The sequence below is a fragment of the Mytilus californianus genome, unplaced genomic scaffold (assembly GCF_021869535.1).
Source record: "Mytilus californianus isolate M0D057914Y unplaced genomic scaffold, xbMytCali1.0.p SCAF_17, whole genome shotgun sequence".
Classification (NCBI taxonomy): Eukaryota; Metazoa; Mollusca; class Bivalvia; order Mytilida; family Mytilidae; genus Mytilus; species Mytilus californianus.
This window is the reverse complement of record NW_026262659.1, coordinates 570,262-588,132: the sequence shown is the minus strand read 5'-3', so window position 1 is coordinate 588,132 and position 17,871 is coordinate 570,262. Positions and strand designations below refer to the sequence as shown.

Genomic DNA, 17,871 nt, shown 5'->3' with positions numbered 1-17,871 from the left:
AACAATACATTGATTAATTAAAAGATATAGGAAGGTTGAGTGATAAGGCATATTGCCTGCTACTGAAAGATGAACAATACATTGATTAATTAAAAGATATAGGAAGGTTGAGTGATAAGGCATATTGCCTGCTACTGAAAGATGAACAATACATTGATTAATTAAAAGATATAGGGAGGTTGAGTGATAAGGCATATTGCCTGCTACTGAAAGATGAACAATACATTGATTAATTAAAAGACATAGGAAGGTTGAGTGATAAGGCATATTGCCTGCTACTGAAAGATGAACAATACATTGATTAATTAAAAGATATAGGGAGGTTGAGTGATAAGGCATATTGCCTGCTACTGAAAGATGAACAATACATTGATTAATTAAAAGATATAGGGAGGTTGAGTGATAAGGCATATTGCCTGCTACTGAAAGATGAACAATACATTGATTAATTAAAAGACATGGTTGAGTGATAAGACAATATGCCTGCTACTGAAAGATGAAGGAAAGAAATTCTGCCTCACAACAGCACACATATGTATGACCCTTTGCAACAGGATACATATGTATGACCCTTCGCAACAGCACACATATGTATGACCCTTCGCAACAGGATACATATGTATGAACCCTTGTGAACACTTGTAGAAAGAGTTCTTTGATTTTCTGAGACAGTTGCACTTGGGTCATTAGATTTAAAACCCCAGTTGTGACCATGCAAATGTAATGATACTTGTATTAGGTAATTATAGCACATTTTTATATCTTGTTATAAAGAATGATGGATAATTATTGAAAACAATTATCTAACATAAAGATTCTCATTGATGTTTTTCATCAGAACACATTAGATTTTAATGGTTAATGTTGTCTTCTGAGAATAAGTGCCTTTGATGGTAAATATTTAGAATGTACATTTAAGGTGTTTATGAGACTATTGCATGTTTGTTTATTAAGTGTATTTACAAATTGAGGATGTTTGAAAGAGTTTTTATTGGAAAATGGCATGTTTGTTGATAAAGTGTGTTTAATTAAGTTTGTTAGGAAACAAATCAGCTGAAAATTATACAAATGTAATGTTTAAAAAAAGAATAACAAGTTTTAGTTCAAAATTATTTGATGGATGATGAAATAGGTCAAAACAATGAAATATTGTTAATACTTAGAAGAAAAGGCCAGCAACCATGTTTGTTTTTTTTTATTCTTGAATCTGAACTTCTCTCTTCACTTACAGAAATCTCAATCCTCCCTCATTACCTATAATATATATAACTTCATTTATATAAAATCTCCATCAGACTCACAAAATGAAATGATGTTCCATTGACTTAGAAAAAATGGTCTGCAAATGTTTTCCCAAATGCAAAATTTAAGATAAAAATTTGTTTTTTTTTAAATTATGTGTTAATTCAGTAAAAGAAAGAATATTGCTACAAATTTTATTGACCCAAACAAAACATTTTCTCAAAGTTTATTGATATCTAAATATTCTTTGATTTTTTTTAGTGATTTGATAAGGATAGAAGTGATTGAGTTACACCCTTCTATGAGAAGTCTGTTTATTTACAGATAACATTAAAGTTTGGTCATTAGTTAGTAACATTTACCCTTAAACACTCACTGATTTGTTTTTATACAAAGTTGTATATACAGATTTGTGACAAGGATGTATAAGTTATATTTGTGATTTATATTTATAGAAAGTCGTACACACAGTCGTTTGACGAGGAAATCAGAAAGATCTGACAGCAGGATCCAAGAGTAAGTCATTGGTTAAACTATTTTAACATATAAAATAATGACAACTTCTATACATCTACATTTTCTATTTACATCAAAATTCCCATACACAGTTCACAGTTGACAAGGACTTCTGACTAGGTCTAAAATTTGAGAAACATGTATTTGAAGATGTTTTGGCTGTCAATATTGTAATTGAATGTTTGGACAGAAGTAATAAAATTACTGAAGATCTTTGGACTATAGAGGTCTTCAATGTAGATCTGGGCTGTAGAGGCCTTCATCGTAGATAGTGTGACTGTAATTGCCTCTTAAAAAGACATTATGGTTATTCTCAACACAACTTTCGCAGTTTCAGAAATGTTGTCATTTGAATTTCTTATTGTTTATAGATATTAAAAATCTGAGAAATGGATGAAAATTAATTGATTTATTTTTCGCTTAGAAATTTATTTTTTTTTTTTTAGCTCTTCTTCAATTTATTAAATGATATGATAATTGGCTTTATTAATGTGTCATCAGTAGGGTTAAACTGCACTGTTAATTTGGTCATCAATAGAAAGGTTAAACTACTGTTAATGTGTCATCAGTAAGGTTAAACCGTACTGTTAATGTGGTCATCAGTAAGGTTAAACTACACTGTTAATGTGTCATCAGTAAGGTTTAACTGCACTGTTAATGTAGTTTAAACTGTACTGTTAATGTGTCATCAGTAAGGTTAATATGCACTGTTAATGTGTCACCAGTAAGGTTAAATTGTACTGTTAATGTGGTCATCAGTAAGGTTAAACTGCACTGTTAATGGTGTCATCAGTAAGGTAAAACTGTACTGTTAATGTGTCACTTGTAAGGTTAAACTGCACTATCTTATCATCAGTTATTGCTTACAAATATTTTCAAACAATTGAGTTGGCTTAATTTAGAAGTGAGAAATTGGTCAATAGTAATGGTCCCTGCTGATAAAAGGATCACAACAGATAGATACAAATGTAAAACACAGATATCATTTTTTTCTTCAAAATCTCAATGAATTAGAAATTCACTTTTGTTTTAAACAAGTTGTTGTTTTTATGAAATATTGATGGGAAACTTTTTGATGACAGATATGGATACATGCCTTGGAAACAGGGCAGACACAGTGGTCATTTTAGGCAGGTATCCCTTGTACAAAGGTGATTGCTTGGTAGCTTGTATATACCACTATAAAATCATGCTACTATTAACACATCATTGTATTTGCATTGTTGAGTATGATTAAATTATCAGTGCTGTATATTTCTGTATACATTTGGTTGACATATATAGTGTGTTAATTGAGAAATATTGCTTTATGTTTGTGCATGGTGTATGTAATGTTTGAATTGTGCCTTTGAATCCAACTCAATTAAAACATAAATACACAATTCTTACACAAGGTTACAATTCACATAATTACACCTTATATAAGTATCCTGGATTTTGATTGGTTGATAGCTAGGGTAATTTTCATGTATGATCCTTTATCAGATGAATTTGTTCATTTTTGGACACTGCTTGGTACAAGGATATATCATTTTTCTTACCCTCTCTGTCGTTGTATTTACCAAAACAGTTATACGCCCTTTTTACCTTCACATAGAGTGGGTCTCACTGGGGTCTATGCGTGACGCGGGATTGCCGATTTTTTGTAAGCGTGACAGGTGAAAGTCAAATTATTGTGCCGTGAAAACGGGAAATGAAGTCTAGCGGGACACGGAAAATTACAAAAAAATGAGAATTGCTTACGTACATAGTGTAAGCGGGATACGAGAATCTGACAAAACTGTAAGCGGGATCCGTGATCAGAACCCCCCAATGAGAACCCCCATAGACTGAATCATTTCTGTGCTGTATTGGATGTGGCTGTTATCCCTAATGTCTTGATAGCAAAAAATAATGGAATTAAATTTTGAATGTTTTACTTAATTATCTCTATTGATATTCGGTATAATAAAACAGATTTATCAGGAGGGGGATTTGTTAAAAAAAATACCAGTCTTTGGATGAAATTTCCTTCACTAAGCAACTAAGGACATTGGATATTCTCTCATTGGCTTTATATCTCACAAATATCTTTCCTGAACATGATATATTTTTTCAGTACATTGATTATATTAGGGATATCAATATACCTAAACCACCTCAGTGGTCTTGTGGTTAGTGTCCTTACCTCAAGTGTTGAAGGTAAATAGGGTTTACTTTCTGACTGGGTCAAACCAAAGACTTTGAAATTGGCATTTGCTTTTCTCTGCTAAGCATACAACATTTTAAAATGTAAGAATAAGTCTGGTCAACTAGGAGTCAGAAAAATATGTCTTGGCAGGGTCTTCTTGCTGGACCCTTCATTGTTGATTAATATTTTAAAGTTTGGCTGAGGTCCAGTACAAAGCAGGGTTCATGTTTCCTATTATATAAACATGTTTTTTGTTTAATATAAATGCAATATTTGCTGCTTGAGGTAAAGCATCCATCCATAGACCCTGTTTCAAACAGGACACTTGTAATATAAAAGGCCTCAGAACACAATTACACAAGATCCTATTTCTTGTTTGACATTTCTAATATATAGTGTGGTACTGCTAGTTGTACTATAACAATTGGCTAATAACTATATCAATGAACTTCAAAGTTATGTATGTAATGAATAGTGCTTCATTGTAAGAGGAAATAGAAAATTAATAGCCTGCCAGTTACCTAGGTTTACTTGGATTCTCTGTTTAAGGTCAAATTACAATACAGTCGCCTCTCGTTATTCCGAAGTCAACCGGACCAGGTAAATATTTCTAGATACCCGTAGTTCGACTCAAACAAAAAATCGAAGTTTGAAAGACCAAGGGACACAACTCTTGCTTGGCATGGTAAAGCTAAATTAAATCCTGATGAATATGGGTAGGGGATTGTTATTCTGGTCTCAGATCGGAGTATCTGTGTGTTATGGTCTTTTATAATTATATTAAAATTTTATGTTTTCGTCTCTTATTTATTTCTTTGTACAGTTACAATATTTTCTGTGTTTTTTAGCCAAGAGAGTAATTTCCTATCGATCTTCGCGTTATTTAATGTTGACAAAATTGTTCATTCTCGTATACAAGAGATTTTAGAAAACTTAGATTTCTTTTCATTTTCTTTTATTTCAATCTTTTTCGGCGAGAGAAAATACAAAAAGATTAAAGACGCCGATTGAGTAGTTTTGAGTTGATGCCCAACAGAAGTCTTAATCCCTACTTTATACACAACCAAGCTAATTAGTGTATGATTACAGTTAATTGTTTTCAAAATATTTTAAATAATTTTTCATAAACTATAATAATGCATCACTAATTATTTATCATGGATATCAAAGATAATCTTAGGTAAACACTTGTGGAAAAACATGTCATAAATCAATACAGTGGTCAGTGACTGGAAATATAATTACACGTGTATTGGCAGATTAACTCTTCAATCCATTTAAATCCCCGATGTCATGTTTTGACAAATGTGTATTAGTTCGAGATAAATAATGAATTTTGAATGCCTTTGTTAACCTAAGGACTGTAAATTTAGTTCGAGTCAACCGAAATTTCAACTCATCCAATTTCAACTCATCAGGAGTCGAAATACATGTATTTATATGGAACAATGTTCGGGACTACGAGAAAACTTTTGACTCACCCGAAATTTTGAGTCAACCGAGTTTGAGACAATGAGAGTTAACTGTAAATGGATGATGTCAGAGATTTTTACATATTTTTTTATACAGCAATGGCATTTTTAACTTGAACTAGAAATAAGAATTAATCCATCTAACTCTTATTTTCTTAAATATTATTCACTGAATTTTCTTTAAATTGCTGTATATTTGCATAGAATCAATCAAAATCAGGGAAAACAAAATCTTATGATTTGTCTTATAAATATAATATTGTCTAAGGCAATCCTATGTAATAGATTTTTGTTATTCTAAAATTAAGATATTTTTTGCTAGATAATTTCTGTTTAATTAATTGAAAATAATCATAGGGTTATCAACTAGATTTTTATATTGGCCAGTCTGATACTATGTTATATAGGTAACTTAACACATAATGTCAGCTGTGAGGACTAGTGGTCAAATCATTAACTTAAAAAAAACTTACCTAAGCTAGATATGTAATAAAAGAGAATTGTGAAGGTTCATGAGAACAGTTGACTGAGTTTGTTCCTATGTTAATTATATACGAATAAGGAGATGTGGTATGATAAGACAATTTATGTGCACTTTAACTGCTTTCATAATGTTCAATCACATAAAGCTAATATGAAATAACAACAAGAAGGAGACTTTTGGGTTTCCATATGTAATTTGGAAATATTTTTAATCCTGGGGAACACTGTTTTGTATTTTTATACGACCGCAAAAAAATTTTGTGGTCGTATATTGGTATGACGTTGGCGTCGTCGTCGTCGTCGTCGTCGGCGTCGGCGTCGTCGTCGTCGTCGTCCGGCGTCGTCGTCCGAATACACATTGGTTTTCGCACTCTAACTTTAGTTTAAGTGAATGGATCTTTTTGAAATTTGACCATAAGATTAAATACCACAAAAGGAAGGTTGGGATTGATTTTGGGGGTTATGGTACCAACAGTTAAGGTATTAGGGGCCAAAAATAAGCATTTTCTAATTTCCAGACAATAACTGTGGAACCGTGTATGGATCTCTCTGAAATTATACTACAAGTTTCCATACCACAAAGGGATGGTTAGGATTTGCTTTGGGGGGTTATGGCTCAAACCGTTTAGGAATTAGGGGCAAAAAAGGGGGAAAAACAAGGTTGTCCTGGTTAATGGACAAATACTTTAGTACAAAACATAATTTAAAGCAGTGTAAGGGAGATAAATCAAATACATCATTGAAATTATCTCCCTTACACTGCTTTTAGATTATGTATAAAAGTAATGGTTAATGAACAATAAAGATAATTTAAAACAGTGTAAGGGAGGTAATCCAAATACAACGTTTTGGTTACTTCCCTTACACTGCTTTTAAATTATGTTTAAAGAAATGCATATTTATAAAGGAAGACCAGTAAAAATATCTGCAAATGTTGCATCATTTTTTTTTACAAAAAAATCCATATGAAAGATTTGACACTATATTTTTAATTCTATTATAAAATAGATTAAGATAGCACTATGGTAAATTTAAATGGGTAATTATGGTTGCCAACTCCATTGGAAATTTGAATTGAGGTTATGACCATAACTTGAGGGAAAGAAATTTTTGGGGGAAAAAAGGGGGGGGGGGATAAAAAGAAATTGTGGGGGGTCAATTTTTTCTCATTTCAGATTTCAGAAATTAAAAAGAATTCTTCAAATATTTTTTTTTTTTCAAATTTCAAATATTGAAAAATTTCAAGAAGTAATCTTTAATTGCACAGTATGGCACATTAGATTTGTAAAATCTTTGATCACATTTATTTATTTGTTATGCCGAATCTAACAGTGTATTTAGATTTTTAATTTTGGGTCCAGTTTTCAAATTGGTCTACATTAAGGTCCAAAGGGTCCAAAATTAAACTTTGTTTGATTTTAGCAAAAATTGAATATATGAGGTTCTTTGATATGCTGAATCTAAACATGTATTTAGATTTTTGATTTTTGGCCCAGTTTTCAAGTTAGTCCAAATTGGGGTCCAAAATTAAACTTTGTTTGATTTCAACAAAAATTGAATATATGGGGTTCTTTGATATGCTGAATCTAACCATGTATTTAGATTTTTTATTTGTGGACCCCGCTATCAAATTGGTTCATATTGAGGTCAAAAGGGTCCAAAATTAAACTTTGATTGATTTCATCTAAAATTGAATTATTGGGGTTCTTTGATATTCCAAATCTAACCGTGTATTTAGATTTTTAATTTTGGGTCCTGTTTTTTGAATTGGTCTACATTAAGGTCCAAAGGGTCCAAAATTAAACTTAGTTTGATTTTAACAAAAATTGAATTCTTGGGGTTCTTTGATATGCTGAATCTAAACATGTATTTAGATTTTTGATTTTTGGCCCAGTTTTCAAGTTTGTCCAAATTGGGGTCCAAAATTAAACTTTGTTTGATTTCAACAAAAATTGAATATATGGGGTTCTTTGATATGCTGAATCTAACCATGTATTTAGATTTTTTATTTGTGGACCCCGTTATCAAATTGGTTCATATTGAGGTCAAAAGGGTCCAAAATTAAACTTTGTTTGATTTCATCTAAAATTGAATTATTGGGGTTCTTTGATATGCTGAATCTAAACATGTATTTAGATTTTTGATTATGGGCCCAGTTTTCAAGTTGGTCCAAGTTGGGGTCCAAAATTAAACTTTGTTTGATTTCAACAAAAATTGAATATATGTGGTTCTTTGATATGCTGAATCTAACCATGTATTTAGATTTTTTATTTGTGGGCCCCGCTATCAAATTGGTTCATATTGAGGTCAAAAAGGTCCAAAATTAAACTTTGTTTGATTTCATCAAAAATTGAATTATTGGGGTTCTTTGATATGCCAAATCTAACCGTGTTTTTAGATTTTTAATTTGGGTCCCGTTTTTTAAATTGGTCTTCATTGAGGTCCATAGGGTCCAAAATTAAACTTAGTTTGATTTTAACAAAATATTGAATTCTTGGGGTTCTTTGATATGCTGAATCTAAACATGTGTTTAGAATTTTGATTATGGGCCCAGTTTTCAAGTTGGTCCAAGTTGGGGTCCAAAATTAAACTTTTTTTGATTTCAACAAAAATTGAATATATTGGGTTCTTTGATATGCTGAATCTAACCATGAATTTAGATTTTTTATTTGTGGGCCCCGCTATCAAATTGGTTCATATTGAGGTCAAAAGGGTCCAAAATTAAACTTTGTTTGATTTCATCAAAAATTGAATTATTGGGGTTCTTTGATATTCCAAATCTAATCGTGTATTTAGATTTTTAATATTAAGTCCCGTTTTTTAAATTGGTCTACATTAAGGTCCAAAGGGTCCAAAATTAAACTTAGTTTGATTTTAGCAAAAATTGAATTCTTGGGGTTCTTTGATATGCTGAATCTAAACATGTGTTTAGATTTTTGATTATGGGCCCAGTTTTCAAGTTTGTCCAAGTTGGGGTCCAAAATTAAACTTTGTTTGATTTTAACAAAAATTGAATATATGGGGTTCTTTGATATGCTGAATCTAACCATGTATTTTGATTTGAGACATTGGACCATAATAGGTGAATTAAAAAAATTCAAGTTCTTAGACCACATTCTTTCTGTGTCAGAAACCTGTGCTGTGTCAAATATTTAATAACAATCCAAATTCAGAGCTGTATCAAGCTTGAATGTTGTGTCCATACTTGCCCCAACTGTTCAGGGTTCGACCTCTGCGGTCGTATCAAGCTGCGCCCCAGCGAAGCATTTTATTATTTATTTTTACCACTGTTTTGTATTTTTATTTATTTTTACCACTGTTTTGTGCTTTTATTTATGGGGATCATTATTTTGTATTTTTATTTATTTTTACCACTGTTTTGTATTTTTATTTTTTTTTTACCACTGTTTTGTGCTTTTTATTTATGGGGATCATTATTTTGTGTTTTAATTCATGGTGGGACTATTGTTTTGTGTTTATTTGTTGAATAACAGTTTTGTGAGTTTTGAATTATATGTGTGATTAATTTAAAAAATAACATTACACAATAAATACTTTTTTGACTTAAATCCACAAAGACAACTTTTACTAAAAGGTGTTAATTCAGCTTATCTTTCTATTATTAATTTCAAATTTATTGTTAAAGACCAACAAATTACAAAAAAATATCATAATCCCTAATTACTCTCAGATATTAAACTAAAATCTAATCTTGACATGTTTGCAAAAAGTTTAACAACTGTTACACATAATTCTAACAACTAATTCTTAAAAAACACACTCTGATCTAATATATAGGCTGTGACTTTATATCCTTTGACTGTCTCAATATAAGTTTTTAAAGAATATTTGAACTTGAAAATTTTTACAGGCTACTTCCAGAAGATGAACTAGATGATTATGTGACAGAGAAACAAGAGGCTGAAGAAGTTTATTCCCAGACGGGCATTGTAACAACTACTCCTGTAGAACAGGTAATGAAGTATAGATTATCTCCCCCTGGTAAATGGTTTTATTCTCAGACAGGCATTGTAACAACTACTCCTGTAGAACAGGTAATGAAGTATAGATTATCTCCCCCTGGTAAAGGGTTTTATTCTCAGACAGGCATTGTAACAACTACTCCTGTAGAACAGGAAATGAAGTATAGATTATCTCCCCCTGGTAAAGGGTTTTATTCTCAGACAGGCATTGTAACAACTACTCCTGTAGAACAGGTAATGCAGTATAGATTATCTCCCCTGGTAAAGGGTTTTATTCTTAGACAGGCATTGTAACAACTACTCCTGTAGAACAGGTAATGAGGTATAGACTATCTCCCCTGGTAAAGGGTTTTATTCCCAGACAGGCATTGTAACAACTATTGTAGAGCATGTAATGCAGTATAGATTATCTCCCCCTGGTAAAGAATTTTATTCTCAGACAGGCATTGTAACAACTCCTGTAGAACAGGTAATGGAGTATAGATTATCTCCCCCTGGTAAAGGGTTTTATTCTCAGACAGGCATTGTAACAACTACCCCTGTAGAACAGGTAATGAAGTATAGATTATCTCCCCCTGGTAAAGGGTTTTATTCTCAGACAGGCATTGTAACAACTACTCCTGTAGAACAGGTAATGCAGTATAGATTATCTCCCCTGGTAAAGGGTTTTATTCTTAGACAGGCATTGTAACAACTACTCCTGTAGAACAGGTAATGAAGTATAGACTATCTCCCCTGGTAAAGGGTTTTATTCCCAGACAGGCATTGTAACAACTATTGTAGAGCATGTAATGCAGTATAGATTATCTCCCCCTGGTAAAGAATTTTATTCTCAGACAGGCATTGTAACAACTCCTGTAGAACAGGTAATGAAGTATAGACTATCTCCCCTGGTAAAGGGTTTTATTCCCAGACAGGCATTGTAACAACTATTGTAGAGCATGTAATGAAGTATAGATTATCTCCCCCTGGTAAAGGGTTTTATTCTCAGACAGGCATTGTAACAACTACTCCTGTAGAGCATGTAATGCAGTATAGATTATCTCCCCCTGGTAAAGAATTTTATTCTCAGACAGGCATTGTAACAACTCCTGTAGAACAGGTAATGAAGTATATATTACCTCCCCCTGGTAAAGGGTTTTATTCACAGACAGGGGTTGTAACAACTACTCCCGTAGAACAGGTAATGAAGTATAGATTATCTCCCCCTGGTAAAGAATTTTATTCACAGACAGGCATTGTAACAACTACTCCCGTAGAACATGTAAGTATAGATATCCCCCTAATAATATTAGTTATCTTGGTGTAATTGGGTGTGTACAGAATTTTACCTTTGTCGCACACACCTCTTGCTGAATGCCATTTTACATCTTTATTTTAAGGTGAAATTTCTGAAAGCCCTGAAAAAATGTATCTTCAGAATTTTATCAGAATGCACCATATTGCATCCTAAATGTCAAAATACTAAGTTCTTTAATTTTGGCACCTTTGTCGCACACATCTCTCTCCTTTTCAGTTTCTAACCTGTAACTTTAAAAACTTGTTGAAATCCCTGCCCTGTAAAACCACTTGTACAATACTAGATAACTTTGAATGACATATATATCAAATGGTGATTTTCAGGTTGACCAATGTTTGGTCACATGAGTTTGTAGTAAATACCATTGTTGAAAGAAAGTATTCTAACTAACATGTTTGCTATGCCATAAGTTAATAAGATAATTTCAGAGACATTTTCACTATTAGTTTATCAGTTTTGTCTGACAAAACATTGTAAACAACTTTGGAATAAATTGGACATAAATTGAATGAATGCCAATGACCAAGTTGTATGTAGAAATTGCTTTGACCTATAGAAATATTAAAGGTTGAGGTCACAACCAGTAAATATGTATGAATATGCATCTCTAGCCTTATTTTTGTATTGGGGTCTTAGATACAAGTAATAGTTCACACAATTTAAATCCATGACCCAAAGTTGTGTCATGACCTTAAGCAAGGTCATTGCCTGTAAAGTAAATCATGTACAAACAACACTATATTTGAATTCAAAATCTGCATTCACCAGTTCTTCAGCTTAAGAGTATTTGTCCTAATTAGAAGACAGTTCCAATTTAAATAAGGAATGTACAATAACGCAATAAATGTATTTTCACCTTTCAACATTTAATTTATTACAATTTATTTTAGGACAAACCAGCAGATGAGGAAGTAGAATTACAAGAAAAGGATGTGGAATTAGTGGAAACTGTAGAGAAGCAATCAGGATCTGAAGAGAAGCAAACAGAAACTGTAGAGAAGCAAACAGAAACTGAAGAGAAGCAATCAGAATCTGAAGAAACCACACAGAATGTAACTGACCAACCACCTCACATTATACAACCGGTCCATTTCTCACAGGATTTACATAATGGTGATGTTCATTTAGAAGTTTTGGCTATTCCATCTGGGGGTAGAGTACCTACACCTCATCAAGAAAAACATGGAACAATCCAAGAATTGTCAGCATCAGAAAGTTGGAATTTTTCCCCTGATGGAGACATAGTTGATGTTAAAGAAAAAAAGAAAGCATATTCTAGATTATCCCATCGTGACGGTCATTGGTTTAAGGAAATTGTAAAACCAGAAAATTATTGTTTTGAGTGTATACCTGATAGTATGTCGACCAAAGTGGGTCGCCAAGCTGGCAGGATGCCAAATGGAACACAAAGTGCTTCTTCACAGGTGCTACGTATGTCTAGGAAACAGACAGAATATTTTAAACATGCTCCACCCCTCAGGACTCCTCCTTCAATTCCCAGTGCTTCACATCGACAGTCACAGTTTATAGACCAATCACCCCGGTACGGACAAACATATAGCTCAGAATTAGAACACCATGCAAGGTCCACCAAAAGTCCAAGGCATTATATGGAGCAAGGTAATATTTATTATTAGAACGTCGTGCAAGGTCCACCAAAAGTTGCAGTTACTAATCCGCTTTTGTTTCAATAATTGCAATAATAAATGCATGCAAAAAATTTTGAATTGACTGTATTCAGACTTATATTTAATACATATGAGAACTCAACACATCAGCATCTACATAAAAGTCACTAATAATTCTTATGGATTGTTATGAAAAGATAGTTAAGGTATGAAAAATAGGATATATGTCTTAAAAGTTTACAACAAACACAAAAGTAAAAGAGAACCGAAAGATACCAAAGAGATATTCAAACTCATAAGTTGAAAACAAACTGAAAATGCAATGGCAAAAAAACGAATAACAACAAAAAGACAAACAACATTATACAAAACACAACAAAGAAAACTAAAGACTGAACAACACAAACACCACCAAAAACTGGGGGTGATCTGGAAGGGTAAGCAGATCCTGCTTCACATGTGGCATCGGTCATGTAGCTCATGTAAGTACAAACCTGGTGATAGGTCTAATTTGGTAGGTTACATTGGAAGAAAAGCGGAATGGATTGTGGTTACAACAATTGGAACATATCTGTCGTCATCTGTGAAACAGATATTCCATAACGATCAACCGACTTGTGATGGCGTCAAATAAGTGACAAATACATAGTCAAAACAAAATTAATGGAATATTTTGGATAACATCTTAATTGATTATAAAATAATGTGACTAAAGCATTGCATATTAGGTTAAATTAAACTATTTTGAAATCCTGAATGTCAAACAGATTGAATATTACCAAAGCAATACATTTTCTTATTTTGAAATCTTGAACTGTATACAAATAAAAAAAAAACAGTGAAATATATGCACAAATAAACAATTTATAAAATGACTGTTCCCACTCTCCTTTAACTTAACATTAGATTTCTAACATTAGATTTCTAACATTAGATTTCTAACATTAGATTTCTGTTTCAGTGGTTGATTTAAGGACAAATGGTATAAGATCTGCTCCTCCCGGGAGTCATTCAGGGTTAGATGGCCCATTGTCATCATCACTGCATGTATCAAGTTTGTCGTCCAGACAGAATACAATGATTGGTGAGTAAATTGAATTCATTTATAGCCCACCAGGCCCAGAGGGTGTCTAAGAACGGAATTCCTCAATTGCTCCCTTAGGAGTTTTTGCCCTTGAAAGATAATTTTTTACCAATTTTTTTAGTTTTCCCAGAAACTATGATGGATATAGTGAAACTGCAAACAGCAAAAATGTTCAGAAAAGAGCTACAAATACGTAAACTTTGACCGAAAATGTCAATTGAATCCTTAAAGGAGTTATTGCCCTTGAAAGATGATTATTACCATTTTTTTTTAGTTTTTTGCAGAAACTATGATATAGATAGAGAGAATCTTTTCAAGGCATGTTAAAACACGCATTAATATACATTAAACAGCAAAACAATCATTGATGTAAGATCTACACAAAAAATTCCAGATGAGCAATTCAGGCTCTCCAGAGTGTCTTTTTACTTGCTCTCCTGCTTAGTTTTAACATTTTTTATTGTCTAAATAAATAAAAGGATTGGATATTAGTTATAACAAATTAACATAATCCTCTCCAAATAATTACAATATACAAAAATTCAAGATGACAGCATTTATATATATACAATAACAGTCTATAGAAATAATTTTCTTGTGAAATGTGTAGAAAAATTGTCTAAAGAAATATGCAGAAAATATGTTGCTAGGGCAACTAAATCATTTGAAACAAAATATGACAGAAAGGTTCCTTTTTGATGTCCTTACAGAGGCCTTTTACTTTTTGACTCTTGCCATCTGATAGGGCGCTACCAGCTTAGGTAATTTTTATGTCCTTACAGAGGCATTTTACTTTTTGGCTCTTGCCATCTGATAGGGCGCTACCAGCTTAGGTAATTTTTATGTCCTTACAGAGGCATTTTACTTTTTGACTCTTGCCATCTGATAGGGCGCTACCAGCTTAGGTAATTTTTATGTCCTTACAGAGGCATTTTACTTCTGTTCTCATTGGCCATCTGGTAAATGTCTGTCAGCTTAGATTATGTTGGCCCTCATGTGAGATCTTTTATAATTATCTGTGCTCATATAAGTTTGGTGATATTAATTTGATCTGTAGGAGTTGTATACTTGCAATATGAGAAGATTCCACAACAACTATCTCATATGGCAAATGTGTGTTTTTAATTGGAAAGTTTAAAAAATATTAATGTTTATTTAACAGTATCATTTAGACCTGGAATAAAAAATGTTTTGCTAATCTCATGTCTTTTATTTTACAGAAACATCAAGAAGTGGTATTGAACATGAGAAAACAATATACCCCAACACGGCACACATAGAAATAGCAGCAGATGGCTCTAGACATGTTGTCTTTAATGATGGTACTAGATTTGTTTTTTTATATTCCCTTATAACGATTTTTCCAAAACAATAAAACATTTTTTTCTACTTCTAAAGAGATTGTTACAATTATCATGATTATGTTTTTTACGATTTTAAACCAGTCATTTTCTTCAGGAAAAAAAATCAAAGTTTTCTTAATTTGTAGAAAAAGAACCAAGAACGAGAAAAAGACTTTCCCGTTCAAAAAAATTTCATAGTTCTTTCTATTTCATAATTTTCTATTTTTATTTACAAAACAAAACATATGTATGGTCAATACTGTTTTGTTTTTAAATAAAAGATATCAGAAATTGTCATGTTTTACACAGTAAATAATGAAAAATAATATTACACTAAATTACAATCAAAGTTGATGTAAAATGTATATGAAGAAGTTCAAATTTGAAATGTGATTTGAAGAATAAGTTAAAATAATCTTATTGAAATTACAATGTGAAACTAGTCACACTTATATAGTTGAAATAGATAAAGCAAAGCTTACAGAAATACACAGCAAATTATATAAAAACTTTTAAGAAAATACAACAAATTATAAATTTTTTTTTTTTTTTTTTAAATAATGTACATGTATAATGAAACCAATGCAATGAATATTTGATATTGTTACAGAGAGATTAGAATCTGTGGCAGAATCTGGAATGGCCAATGGAAATGGTGAGGAAGCTCAAGACAGGTTTAAATCAGCAACGACACAGAAGTCCCGAAGATCTAACCAATCAATAGCTCGTGTTGGCAGACCTATAGCTCATTATTATAACATTAAAGATCCTGTAAGTATTAGGTTAAAGGTCACTTGCTGAGAAATCTATCTCATCATCAAAGATCTGACCAGTTTGACATTAAAAGTCACGTAGGAATCAATTCTAATCAATGCAGATATGTTCTGTTTCAAAGGATGTAAAAATATAAAATTTTAAGCATATTATTAGGGAAAAACTATTATCTTTGTTTTAGTATCAATTAAGTCCCAGATAGGTACTAAAATTACATTATACTAAAAGGACTGTTCTAGATTGACGTTCATTTTGATAGATATAAGAAGATGTGGTATGAGTGCCAATGAGACAACTCTCCATCCAAGTCACAATTTATAAAATTAAACCATTATAGGTCAAAGTACGGCCTTCAACATGGAGCCTTGGCTCACACCGAACAGCAAGCTATAAAGGGCCCCAAAAAATACTCTGTTTGCCAAAGAAATATTACTGTGGATTCATTTAATTTCATCGATTGCCAAAAAATTGTATTTTCATGGACATTTTATTTCATGGTTTAATCAAAGTCTGCATACAAAGCCTATAGAAAACTTGTACTTTGTTGAACATTTAAATTCGTAGTTCACCTTTACCCACTAAAACCACGAAAATTGGTATCCAACGAATAATACTGAATAGTAAAGAATTGAATTAATGAAAATGATGGCTATATCATATAAAACATGACCTTGGTTATGACCTTGTTTATAAACTTCTGACAATATTTATTATCTTTACAGTATGAAACAGCAGCAGCTTTCAAACTTCAGAAAGAGGCAGAAGCAGCTGTGGACATTCAGAGGTATGGTAGTGTTTTAGTTAATGTATTAATACAGCTCGATGGCTCATAAAAGATTTGTGAGAGGAAGGAAGCCTTATTGATATTATATAAAAAAAAAATAAAAAAAATTATTGAAAAACTAAGAAATAGACACCAAGTGACATCAATGGCTCAAATTTGCCCTTCTGTCAAGGTTTTCTATATCTTAAACAGATCACCATGGTTAATAAAAAAAAATCCAATCTGCAATAAAAAATCACCTTTGTAAATTTTGTTCATTGTATCTATCATCTATTAACCATTTCCAATGTTTTCTCTAAAATAACTAGGGCAACTTAAACCCATTAGTTTCAAAATGGTTTGCCTTTCCAGCTGACCTTCTTACATAACCATTCTTTCAAAACTTTACACATTGAAACAAAATGGCAATCTTAAAGGCATATTCCTCTATTTCAGGGGAGATACTAACTAGAACATTATTCTTTACTACCAGATTGGTATCTTTAAGGTACAAATATATTTGATTACAGTAAGGATATTTTTATTTAACGTAAGGATATCTTTATTTAATGTGAAAATGTTTTTGATTATCACATATTTGTTACGAAAACATTGCATTTTGCATATGTAATAACTGCAAAATTGTCATACTCATATTGCTGCCCGTGGCAAAAAAATGGTTATTGGTTATTGTGCCCCGATTCCAAATGATGTGACATCATTGCGTCCTTAACGACAATGGTGAACAATGACGGTGTTTGTATTGAAAATTATGAGAATTATGCTTCAATGGCCACTAGTAACAATGTTCAACCAACTATTATCGATTTAGCCCCAGTTATGCCAAATTATCGCTTTTGTGTATTACCATATTCAAAAATAAGGGGAAATGTTACAATAAATTTGTATGCAGTAAATGGAAAAAAATAATGGAAAATGTGATAAATCTTTTTAGAATTTACCTGTTGTGGTTAATTAAATAGTTATAATTGAACGTGTTTCTCTTGTCTGCAGAACTTAAGTATGTGATAAATAGATTATAACATGTCTTTTCCATATTGGCCCTGGTATCATCCCTCGACCCATATCGACCCTCGGCTAAAGCCTCGGGCT

General features: G+C 32.1%; 1 protein-coding gene across 12 annotated transcripts in view; it reads left to right on the top strand.

Annotated features, from left to right (window-relative positions):
* The window catches only part of LOC127726199 (uncharacterized), an 88,941-nt gene that overhangs the window by 52,672 nt on the left and 18,398 nt on the right, over positions 1-17,871 (top strand). For 11 of the 12 annotated variants that reach the window (XM_052233484.1, XM_052233491.1, XM_052233490.1 and 8 more), the window contains 8 exons: positions 1,698-1,758; positions 2,841-2,888; positions 9,755-9,857; positions 12,057-12,786; positions 13,756-13,878; positions 15,099-15,200; positions 15,832-15,992; positions 16,718-16,779. In XM_052233484.1, coding sequence (XP_052089444.1) covers positions 1,698-1,758; positions 2,841-2,888; positions 9,755-9,857; positions 12,057-12,786; positions 13,756-13,878; positions 15,099-15,200; positions 15,832-15,992; positions 16,718-16,779 — 1,390 coding nt within the window. The remainder of the gene's footprint in view (positions 1-1,697; positions 1,759-2,840; positions 2,889-9,754; positions 9,858-12,056; positions 12,787-13,755; positions 13,879-15,098; positions 15,201-15,831; positions 15,993-16,717; positions 16,780-17,871) is intronic. The other variant, XM_052233489.1, reaches the window with a different exon arrangement.